The following is a 13,113-nucleotide window of genomic DNA, read 5'->3' as shown; positions in this document are numbered from 1 at the left end:
ACACAATTTTATTAATAAAAAATAGGTTTCTATATATAAAACTTAAAATTTATGTTTCTTTTTTATCAATTTATTGTACATTAATCAATGAAAACATCAGTATCATAAAAAAAAGATAAGAAAAAAAAAAACAAAACAGAACAAAAATTAAATAACAAAATTGATTTGTGTGTTTTTTAATTATTTATGATATAAAAGAAAATTATAATCGAGCTTGTCCATTTAAAATACTATCGTATAAGTCTTTTGTTAACAATGTATATTCGTTATTATATAAAAAATAAATATTATCATCTGTTATTTTTGTAATATCATAGCCTTCAATTTGTAAATCTCGTTTCTTTAATTTATATGTACCAGTCATTGGTACTTCATTCATAATTCGTATAAATAATGGACGTGCGTACGCTGGTAAATGTTTTTTCACACCCTCGTACAACACTTTTAAGTCAATTGATTTATTTGTATCAACAATTGCTGCCATACCAGCTTTGCCTTCAACATTTGGAATCTAAAAAAAAAATTTACATTGTAATAAACAATTTCTGGTTTTATGTTTATTACATCGGAATCAATACGGTTGAACAAAAAATAAAGCATCAATGCATATATGATTAGATTTTGATAGGATATGTAATATTTTTTTATAGCCTAACTCTATTAAAACAATTAATTTGAAACTGTAAGTAATGGTAGGTTTCTATCGATTCCATTATATTTGTAATGGTGAGATTAAGCATTCAGGATCATTTAAAAGTCAACTCTGGTTTATAGTTTATGAGAGATGAATGAACATCTCAAATTAGAATGAATAGGAATATTGGAGCTACAAGCTTTTTCATTAGATTTCTCAACTCAGATTCTGCGTAGAATGTCATTCTTCGGTTAAATTTCTTAACATATTCGAAATAGTTGTTCCTTACCTCTACACCATAAACAACACAGTCGCTTAAGCCAGCCACATTACTAATAACAGCTTCAACTTCAGATGTCGCAACATTTTCACCACGCCACCTAAAAAAACAAAATAATATAAATGAAATCTCAAATGTATTAGAATCTGACTGAAAAAAGTGTAGCCGTGTATCACTACGACGTAATAACAAGATGAAAGTTGAATTTTCGTCAAGTATCGACTAAATCAATACAAAAAAAAAGAAATCTACAATGATAAAAAAATCAACTCAGGTTGAGTTTTAGCAATTGTCCCAGCGGTTGACTCTCTTAAAAAACGATACCTAAAAATGGACTCAATCTTCCCCAGCCATTACTTCCTGAATTATTTGAAGTTTTTCAAGAACAATAAGCGAGATATAATAAATCAGAGACGTTATTAAAGATTGACCGACTAATGTAGGTAGACTGGCTTGTGAACGCCCCTGCAATAGTTGTGGTGTAAAAGGATAAACGTTCATTATTTTTGCGAATCAACCAAAGCCAATTCGTTATAATGGATGCTAGTATGGTGTCTATAGAAATCTTTCAAAGAGAAGCAATTATAGGGAAACTTCTAATTAAATTCTAATTATATAGATTAATTCAAGTGTAGCCTGTAATTAGCAAAAGTAAACCTGCATACCTACAAATGCTTTTTCGGAAAGCTTCGAACGATTGCTATCCGAGAGCATGAATAGATCTCAAGGTTTTTATCACCATCTCATTATTATAAATGATAACTTTATATTTAGATTTTCAGGAAACCCACTTACACTCCAACTCGATTGCAATATTTACTTTATTATTAAAAAAAAGAAAAGAGTTAGAACAATATTCATTCAAATCAAACTCACCTAAATGTGTCACCAGTTCGATCCTTAAAATAGTAATAACCAAATTTATCACTAACTAAAATATCACCAGAATTAAAGTACATATCACCCTTTCTTCGTACATCTCGAATTATTTTACGTTCACTATCTTGTTTGTTGGCATAGCCTTCAAATGCGGATGATGGTTTTTTTGGATTAATTAATCCAACAAACACACCTGGTTCACCCACTTTACATGGTATACAAAAACCATTTTTATCACGTATTATTTCACCAGTATATTCATCACATTTTAACAAATTCACTGGATATAATGATTTTAAATATGGTATTTTAAGTATGGTAGGTACAAATCCTACAGCACCAATTTTTGAATCAATATTCATGATATTTGAATTTCCTTCAGTGGCACCATAAAATTCAATAATTTTTACATTGAATCGTTTTATAAATGCTTCCCATATTTGTGGACGTAGACCATTTCCATACATTAGACGAATTTTATGTTGTTTATCTTCGGGGCGTTCGGGTTGTGTCAACAAATAACGACATATTTCACCAATGTATTGGCTTACCTAAAATGCATATTTTCTGGATTAAAATTAAAGCGTGAGCAAGAATATGCCGTTCTCGGTTTCATAGTGTGTTCAGGTTGTTCATAAGAATTTTTAAAATTCCCTAATGATGCTCATTTTCTTATATGATTGATTCATACCAGTGGCGTAGCTAGGTGGACAAGGGCCCTGATACATAGAGAAAAAAGAGGACCCTCATAAGTTGTTTAATTTAAGTTTAAAATTCTATCATTTTAAATGGAAAACCCTTTAAATAAAAAAGATTTTATGTTAAAAGTAAATAAAATTTTTAATTACAGTTCAGTCAAATAAATAAATAAATATAAGAAGATTGATTGTTACTCAAAAACATCAATTAAAAATAAATGCTTAAGCAAAAAAAAAAAAAAAAATAAATAAATAAAGTTTAAATCTTACCGTGCAATTATATTTAATGCAATCTTTCCAAAAATTAGATGCTGAAAATTTTTTACGTGTGACAACAGTAATACCATAACAAAGTGCTTGCCCAGCACCTAAGACACCGCCAGCTGAATGATATAATGGCAATGGATCATAAATGATATCATTGGTTCTTAACGCAGCTAATGAACGAAATGCTTCTGCCATAAAATAATACCTAAAACAATAAACATTTATTTTTATATCACGAAAATCCAATTGATTTCCCTTTTAAACCAATATTTTTCAACTTTCGAATCAAAAAAAGAGTAATATAAGTTTAACCGCTATGTTGAAACGTAATTTAATGGACAGTGTTCTTAGCTATGTTTCAGTTTGAAGAAGGTTCTAAGGGAAAAATTAATTTAATGGAGAATGTTCTTAAATATGTTTCAAGTGCTTGTATAGGGTTCCGTACCCCAATAAATTGTCGGGGATTTTTTAAATGTAAATTTCACTTGTTAATAAATTGCCTGAAATATATCCAAAAATTACTTTCCTTGTGGAATATTGGACTGAGAAACTATCCAATGATCAAACGAACTCGATTTGTGTATCTTTTGGGTTAAAATCGTCTTATGTCGAAATGGGAAAAGAGACTTTTTTCGATGTTTTGAAATTTTTTTAAGACTTGCTCCGGTATATTTAGTATTATCTTATCGTCATAGTTCTCCTGAAAGGTGTTCAGTCACCAAATTAGTGACGAGTAACATCTCGTAGGAGAATAACAATTACTATTAGATAGTTCATACTGATGATGATTACATTGTAGTCGAAATATGTATTTATAATACATAAAAATTTTCTAGACATTGATTGGGCGAATTAGAAATTTTATTTTGTTACGATTGAACATAGATAGTAAATATCTAAAAAGATAAATTACTGAAGAGAAAAATGTCAAAACAAACCTTGAATTTCTAATAACCGCGGGCTTTGGTAGTCCAGTTGTCCCAGATGTATAAATGAATACCAATTTATCGGATGGTCCACATATATTTAAACAATCTAACGAATCACTTGATGTTGCCAGTAAATCTTTTGTAAATGTTGTTTTAACAGTAACGATGTCATCAAATTCATAACTTTTAATATCATCTTTCAATTGAGATTGAATTTCTTGGAATTGAGCTTTTAATTCTGTACCGTAAATTACAGCAATACAACTTGCACATGTTATTGAATGTAATAATGTATCTTTTTGTAAATTACTATTAATTAATGCAGTAATTACACCGATTTTTGATAAACCTAACCAAAAACACACATATTCTGGCTTATTTTCCATAAACAATGCAACACTATCGCCCTTTTTAAAGCCTTGTTCTTGAAAATAGCGTGCTACTTGATTTGAAAATAACTCCACCTGCAAAAAGAGATAAGAAAATAGAAAATAAATTCAATTTAAACCTGTTAGACGAATGTATTGCATGAAGATATCGAGATTCGAACTTTCAATTCCTTTTAAATAATGTCGGAATCATTTTAAGATGTTTTTAATAACAATATAACTTTTAAGCAAAGTAGGCAAAGGGGGAAATATGTTCTGCTTCGTAAAACCGCAAGACTTATTCTTTTCCAATATGCAAATTTTCGCCATCAATGTTAAGGCAGTACGAGTGCCAAAGTAAGTTTATACTTGGGGTTAAAATTATTTGTACCTTATTTTCAACTTTGATGATGAATTTTGTTATAACTTCATGAATGTACACGAAAAATAAGAATACAATTTTTCGATATCTGCCTTGGTCTTCGAAATGTCGAAAGCTAAATAATTAAACAAAATTCTTAATTTTCAGTTATAACATAATCCACCAGTAGTGTCCTCTTACTTCCTTAATTAGTCGGGCACATCGTGTTTTTTTCTCATAATTTATTAAGGTTTTAACTTTAATTTAAATAGTTTTTTTTTTTTTTTTTTTTTAATTTCCACCTGCTAATTTTGGATAAATCTATGAAAATATATCATCCATCTATCTAAGAAGCGGCCGGTGGTTTTATTCAACGTGACATAAGTAACATAAAACATTTTTACTGTAGGAAATGAAGCATTTGACCTAGGAATTAACTACTCGTCAGTAGATTTTTATGAGAGCCAGTGGAAAATTTTTGCCCGAGTGTACTCAACAAAGTTACATTCATGCGTACTCTTGTGCTTTTTCGGATTAAGCCCATACGGTGGGACCGAAATACCCTACTATCAGATACCACATTCTCTCTATTTATAATTTAAAAAACTATTGAATTTTATATTTTGGACCATTCTCAGCATTTTTTTATCCTTGATTTTTTTACATTACCCCATCGTTTTCATGATTTAAGCATTTGCCAAACTTACCTCATTAAATGTCATTTGTCGATCATCAATAATAAATGCAGGTTTATTCGGATATTTGCTTGCAATCTTTCTAAATTGATTGGTAATTGTTCGAGTTTGTCGATGCCAAAAAAAATACGAAATATTAAATTTCAGATATCGAACTATAATCCTAAAATTAAAAATAATTATATAAATAATAATATGATTAATTATGTGCCATATTGAGAGGTATTTTTATTGAGGGTTGTTGATTGATATCGGTCATAGCTGGAATTATTAGGGATAAACGGCAATATTTTAGCTTTATTATAAAATTTTTGAAATAATTTATCATCTTAAAGAATTTCTCGCCCGTAAAGATTAACTCGTATAAAAAATATCATTGTTTTCTGTTATCAAGTTAAATGATACTTTAGACTTTGTATTTACCATAATATTCAAAATAAATCTTTTTAGTCATATTTTCCCTGAAAATGTAGATTTATACATTGTATTGAAGGTCACGAGGAAGAATGTGGTTATAGTCTAAGATATCAATTAGGATCGATCTTCACCCATCTGTTTACCGAATGAAAGTTATTTTTTATGAAATATAGAATGTTAACAAATATCCCTGCAATGGGTTTCCTAAAAAAATGTGGTCAAGGCTACTTCTAGTAAAAATATCAAGAGTAAAATTTTTTGAAATTTTTCACTGACTTATATATCTAACGAATTATGATCTACTCGAAAGTAAAAGCCTTAAAGAATATGCTGCAGCTATGTTGTCTGCCTCTTTTCGTTCATTATCGCATTTATACAAGTTGTGAATAGTAATTACGTTCATCTGTAAATTCATTGTCTCGCATATCTAAATAAAGATAAATTGATTACAAATGCGGTGCTATATCATAGTCCACAAAATATCAGTCAAAAATAAAGTTTACAAGCTTCAAAAGTTTTGATATTTTTATTAAAAGTTGTCTTGACCATATTTTTTTAGGCAACCCACTACAGGGATATTTGTAAATATTTTACATTTCATAAAAAATAACTTTCATTCGGTAAGTAGATGGGTGAAGATTGCCCTTAATTCGGATCGTGTACTATATGTAAAGGGCTCGCTTTAGCCCGAATGAGCTGAAGTTCGGCATATAGAGTTATTTACTAGGCAGATTGATGTCATTAAATTTCAGTAATTTGGGGAAGGGGGATGGCAAGGGAAGAAATCGATTTTTCGACGTTTTTATGGCTTTAAACTTCATTATAGCCTATGTAAATTGAGCTAAAGGGTAGAAAATCGGTATGTAGGTTGAGTCAGGATGTGTCTTTTAAAAGGGTGCAAATTCCTAACCCTTTCCCCCTCGTTATATCGAAATATTATATTTTTCGGGATTTATAGGAGGCTTTTCCAGCCTCTCTAAATTAAGCTAGAGGAATAAATTCAAAACTGGCAAAGAACTGGAAAAGGCATGAATTAAAAAAAAAAACATCTTTTTATAAGAAATATATATTGAAGGAGAAATGTGACCATAGCGATGGAGCTGCGCTGCTCAAGAGTTGTTTTTTAAGTGTTTGTAGTTGTAAATAATTTGAATTTTATGAAAATCATGATTAGGTACTATTCATAACTTATAATGACTGATTATTTTATGATGTGTAAAAAATTAAGAATGATCCTGCCATTAATTTTATTATTTGTTTTTAATTTGTATTCATTAGAAATTAGTAAATAAAAGGTGTTAAAATACTTTTTACCGTTAAATATCGAATGATTCCCAAAACAATAAAAAGTAAATTAGCAAGTTCTTAGCAATTAAGTTAATATTTTAAGGATATTTTTGCCGCAGAGAAGATAAATTGAGCATGAAATCGATAAAATTCTTTCAATATTAATCTGTTTTTATATTGCATTAGTTTATTTTTAAGATTTACAAATAAAAACCAACTTTAAACATTCTGCTTATCCAAATTGTTGGATTAAATTTTCTTTAATTTTTCACATCTTTATAACTAAATTTTTAATTTGAAGTTAATACCCCAATAGCCAGAGCAAAAAAAGTAGTTTCATAATGCAATTTACTGCTGAAATTTTTTTCGTCTTGGAACATATTTAGGGGTAGCCTCCGAATGTAAATCCAAATTGCGGAACGCAGGGGCGTGAGCTTCAGCAGCCATCTTCATACAGAATAACACTTTCTATAACTTTTATTCGAAATTTTTTTCTGTATAATGCATAGGTTTTTATTTATACCGATACAAAATTTTCTTAATATGGTTATTGCTAAATATAAAGTTAACGGTTCACGGTATATTAAAAATGGTGATAAGCAAATTTGTATAACATATCATTTCCAATAAATTTCATCCAAAACTTTTTGCCGTAATATTCGTAGTTTAAGATCTATAGGCCAATAACCTGATATTTTTGCAAAAAAATCACTTAAAGTGCAAATTTAATTTTTTTTAAACTTATAAATTAAAAATCGAACGATTTTCTCATTAACAGAACTATAAAAAAATCAGATTCGAAATCTGTGAAAGGAGCCGTGTTTGACATTTTAATTATGGATTAAGAGATAGAGACGTGTTCTGCTCGTGATATGTAGTCCTTCCTAAGATGTCCTTCCAATGTTGTTGTCATTATGCAAACGGTGTGTGGGGGGAAACCTTTTTTCGGTAATGGCGGGTAAAATCACGAGCAGAACACGTCTCTATCTCTTAGTCCATAATAAACAAACATCAAAATTGTATCGTTCGCTGCTAAAAACAAATGGTAATATTTAAATTGGTATGACTGACTATTTGAATGTCATATATGTAATAACAATTGCATAAATTGAAAAATAATGATTTACTACTGTTGAATCAGACAATAAACATGCCGTGAGTGCTTTCTTTGTGCTGAACTAAACTGTAAAATACTAGATAAAACATTGACTCATTTTCAGGTTCCATATCAAATAGTATTTCGAATAAACTTATTAATACGATATTTATCGATAGTTCAAAATTACAAATGTTTCTTTATTCAATTCTTAGTTGGACTAAAGAGGCAGTGTGTTTGGTTAAAGTTTGGTTTTTTATTTCAAGTATTTTCTTTAAAAACGAAATTTTGTTCGAAAATGTGTTAAGAAATAAATCTTAAAAATAGATTGTCAAATTGAATATTTATGAATCATACAGGCTGAGCCATTTTAATCTACACATCCAAATATCTCGTTTTGTAGTTCCAATAAAAAAAATAACTTGGACAAAAGTTGCAGAGCTTGATAGCGCCATCATATTCTGACATCAAATTGGACCTGGTGCTTACGGTTTCTTTAATAATCAAATAATTAAATTAGAGAGTTGATCTTCATAAAAAACTAATATTTTTCATCTAAACCATTTTTTCGAAAATCGTCAGCTTTGAGAGAAAATGCGACTTAAAAATATGTCGTTATTGCATTTAATCGAAAGAAAACACGGTAAATAGAGTCCAGGGCAATAGAGTACATTCGCCTGTGTCCATGACCTAGATTATCGTATTTTCTTTCGATTAAATGCAATAATGACATATTTTTAAGTCGAATTTCCTCTGAAAGCTAACGTTTTTCAAAAAAAATGTTTTAAACAAAAATTATTATTTTTTATGAGGTTCAAATTTCTAATTTAAATTGTCAATCTATCTCTTACCGTTTAGAATCTAAATTAGTTATTAAAGCAATTCGAAAAACTAGGTCTAATGTGATGCGAGAACATGAAATTCTACAATTTTTGTATCAGTTATTTTTTGATTGGTTAACTACAAAACGAGCAATTAGCCATTATAAATTAAAATGGCCCGCTTTATTATAATTCTAAATTACTAATTAATACATGAAATATCAAAAGAAAAGTCAATTTTAATGTTTAATTCTAAAATATAAAAATTGTTAAATATAAATTTTATAACAAAGCTAATAAAATAATAACGATTTTTAATTAAGTAAATTTAACTAATTAGGAAAAATTCAAAATTAAAATCAAAAGCATTTATAAATTTTAACAAAAACTAACTTCATTAGCTAAAAATTTTATTTTAGTTCATTAGTATGATTTTAATTACTAAATTATAACTTTCTTAAAGTAATTAATTTTAATGCAACTTTATTTTGTATTTTAAGATCTGACTACGTCAATTATTCTAATAATTTCATAAAAAAATATTAAGTCTAAAATTGAAAAGTTTCTCAAAAAGAATTCAAAAAAAAATGTTCAAAACCCAATTTAATCTCTCCTGACATTCGTTTAGAAATGTATCAACTTTTGAATAAGTGTAAACTTTTCCATGGCTAATATGAGATAAATAATTTTAAATTAGATAAATAAAAAATTGTAGTACTCACTTGAAATCTCTTGGACATGTTTTATAAAAAATATAAAACCATTCTTTATTTCTAATTAATAATTCGTATGGTACAAATAATAACAGTGCCATTAAGAAACCCCAAAAATAAAAGGTGCATATTGTCAAAATAAATGCACCTAATATTGAAACAACGTTCAGTGATACTGATGAATCTTCATTATTATGTTTTGAAGTCATTTTTTACGGCGGCACATAAATATTACTGTTTTTTTAAAAACTTTTTTTAAATTTTGTTATTGCATTATTAAATCTTCAAGTTGCAAACTGAAATGAAAAAAAAAACAAAATTAATTTTTTATTATTACAAGATAAACACTAATCGCAATGAAAGTAATTTTAAAACTGATAAAGTTTCAGATATAAATATTTTTATAGTTTTTTATACACTGGTTTTAGAGTATATATTTTATCAAATATTTATACAGCGTGTGTAATAAATCATTGGTCATTGTACCGTGGTGAGTATGAATACATATTAACTTTTGGCTGGTAAATTCGCCAGTGCCCAAAGAACTAAGGGAAATGAAATACGTTTAACAGATAGTGTAAAAAGTTAAAGAGATGGATTAAACAGGGGTTATTTAAGAAATAGAAAGGTCTGTTTTCCAGGCTTTGTCTCTCTCCTAGTACAGGAGGTGGCGAATCTTTCTGTATCAACGTGCCATTTTTTCTAAAGAAATATTTAATGAGGCCAGAGACAAATAATTTTGACTTCGTGCTTATTGGGAAAATAATAATACTAAATACTATCAACGTAAAACACTTTATGCTATACGTTAACAAACTATGCGGCATTAGAAATTCTAGTCCACGAAGAAAATACAATAACAAACGAGCACGCATTCGCAGGATCACACGCGTTCGTTTGTAAAATACTTCATAGTCAACTTTGTGATCGGTGGCGTGCCTTAAATATTGTGTTGCGTGCGATTGGTCAGTTATCTCTGTCCATGTATTATTATTATTAGAAATCTTAATAAAGGTAGGTACTATAATCTTGGACAAAATTTACATTTTTCGACAAACCAACAAATTGGACGCATTATATATACAGGGTGGATCGTTTTAATCTATGCACCTGAATATCTCGTCAGATGCATCATCGCCCATTAATAAATAACCTTAACAAAAATTGTAGAGTTTGATGGGGGGCATAATGTTTTGACATCAGATTTGACTTAGTTCTTCGGGTTTCTTTAATAGCCAATTTAGATCCTAAATGGTAAGAAATCGAAAGAAAACAAGTTATAATTTAAAGTGGCGTTCTATCTCTTACCGTTTAGAATCTAAATTGGCTATTAAAGGAACCCGAAGAACTAGGTCCAATCTGATGACAGAACATGATGCTCGTCATCAAACTCTACAATTTTTGTTAAGGTCATTTTATAATAGGTGGCGCCACTGGCGAGATATTCAGATGCATAGATTAAAATGGCCCACACTGTATATGGCACATCATATTTATAAATTATATAATTTTCCAGGTGCTGTCAGAGTACGGGTCCCGAAAATTCTTTAAAAAAATTAAAAACCTACTATTTTTGTTTTAGAATTTAGTGAAAATCAACAAATGACAAATTCCTAATTTGTTTAGACTTATACCTAATTTTTTAAAACACAACATGTATTCTTTTTATTGTGCGAGAGAGAAAATACTATTTATTATATTGTAAGATTTTTATAGCGAGTAAAGAACAATAATATACATGAAGCTTTAATTTCCAGAGCATTAAGACCAATCAACAGATAAGTCGTTAATGACCGTTTTAAATATAAAATGGTTTTTGTATTTATTAAGAGAATAAATTGATTGTTTCGATTGCTAAATGCGAGAAGACATAAATAAACAAATTATCATATTATACACATGTATTGTTCTAACAAATTATATTACACTTTATTAAACACACAGTTGTTTAAACTCCCTTATTAGATCGGATTTTACCCAGTGACGGATTCGAGGCAAGTGCAATGCCGGATTAGTCCCGTGGCAAGAGTAGCAAATGCTACGAGCCCCGTGAATTTTGGGGCCTTGCGCTCCAACGCCTGTCTGACCGTAATAAAAAAAAATTTAGATAGGAGCGTAAAATATCTTGCATGCCTTATGTGGTTTTATCATATCATATCAAGACATTTTCAATAACGTGGATCAAAAAGCGGAGTTGCGTAATAAAGCTTATGGACTAGTTTCAACGATGAATAAGTTAGAAACGGGAATAATGACAATCACGTGGAACGGAATCCTAGAACACTTGCAAGCGACTAGTGCTTCGCTGCAGTCGTCTGATCTGATCAAGACCTTAGTACGGGATACGCCCTTTATGAATCATTATATGTCTACGTTCAAACAATGCGATCCACATTTTTAGATATTTCAGACAAGACGAATCAAGCGAAATAAAAAGTACGACCATTTTAGCGGCTCTACTACACTCGACGACTTTGCTGAAAATCAAACACCTGGACAAGTTCAGGTGTTTATTGTCATTATTGATAACCTACTGTTTGCTTTAACTAAACTTATGAAAGCATATCATAAGATTACTAGTGTTTTTGAAGTATTTCGACAGCTAAAATCTCTTACAAAAGAATAGATTTTGGAAAAATCCTCAAGTATGGTCAGTGCTTACGAAGATAATTTGGAGAACAGTCTAGGTGGCGAATTAGTGCAGTTCGCAGAGTTGTTGGAAACAGATGTGGCTACTCTTATTGACAGTAACAGGAGAGTCTGGAACAGCCATTTTATAAACTTTAATTAAATAATTCTTTAGAATCGTATTCCCCAAACTTAAAAATTGCCTTGACCATTTACTTGTCTCTCATGATCACTAACTGCAGTGACGAACATTCTTTTTCAACATTAAAACGTATTAAAAATGAATTAAGGAACACGATGGGCCAAGAACGTCTCACTTTGTTGAATATAGAGCATGATTTGCTTAAAGAAGTCGATATTGAAAGTGTTATATTTAAATTTGCCCATATTAAATACAGAAAAGTTTATTTGTAACAGTTTTGTTTTATTTAATACCCTAAACTTGAGAATCTAAAGCAAACCAAGGGCCCCTAAACAGAATTTGATACCGGCCCCGCGCTGGCTTAACCCGGCACTGGACGAATGCAAGACGAAAATAGTTTTGTCCGTCATTTCAATTGAATTATAACCGGGTTCTTTCACAGAGCCTGGGTAATTTTTTAATGTTCGGAAAATCTAAAATTGACAAATATTCATTGTGAGTGGAATTCAATAACTTGCGACATTTAAGGCCCACCTAAATAATCAATGCTATAAAAAGCATACAATTAGAATTAGGGAGACAAAATATACTTTCTTGCATAGTTGGTACATTTTGTTGCAGTGCAAAGAAAATAAAAGGTTACAAAAGAAATATTTGACTTTTTAAAAACCCTTGCCTTGAGCCGTATTATACCGCGCTGGAATAATACAACCTTTTAAATAAAAAAAAATCTATTCCCAACGTAAACAAATTTCATCCATTGTTATTGTACACGACATATTACAAGAAAACAGACGGAGGTTTACATTATTATATGAATAAAACAAAAAATTTACCCTTTCTTAAAGACGAAAAGTTATAAAAACCCAAGACCCAATTAACTTATGTTGCCCATTTA

At 29.6% G+C, this 13,113-nt stretch overlaps 1 protein-coding gene across 1 annotated transcript; it reads right to left on the bottom strand.

Annotated features, from left to right (window-relative positions):
* Positions 1–172: 172 nt before the first annotated feature.
* On the bottom strand, positions 173–9,751 carry LOC123291041 (long-chain fatty acid transport protein 4). Its single transcript, XM_044871471.1, has 7 exons — positions 9,455–9,751; positions 5,124–5,274; positions 3,697–4,151; positions 2,762–2,963; positions 1,791–2,344; positions 924–1,014; positions 173–511 (listed from the first exon to the last, which is right to left on the bottom strand). The coding sequence occupies exons 1-7, from the start codon at positions 9,652–9,654 to the stop codon at positions 203–205; spliced, it is 1,962 nt and encodes a 653-aa protein (XP_044727406.1). The 5' UTR covers positions 9,655–9,751; the 3' UTR covers positions 173–202.
* Between the last annotated feature and the right edge of the window lie 3,362 nt (positions 9,752–13,113).

Source organism: Chrysoperla carnea, chromosome 1 (genome assembly GCF_905475395.1).
Source record: "Chrysoperla carnea chromosome 1, inChrCarn1.1, whole genome shotgun sequence".
NCBI lineage: Eukaryota > Metazoa > Arthropoda > Insecta > Neuroptera > Chrysopidae > Chrysoperla > Chrysoperla carnea.
The sequence above is the reverse complement of the archived record's forward strand: the minus strand, read 5'-3'. Positions and strand labels throughout refer to the sequence as shown.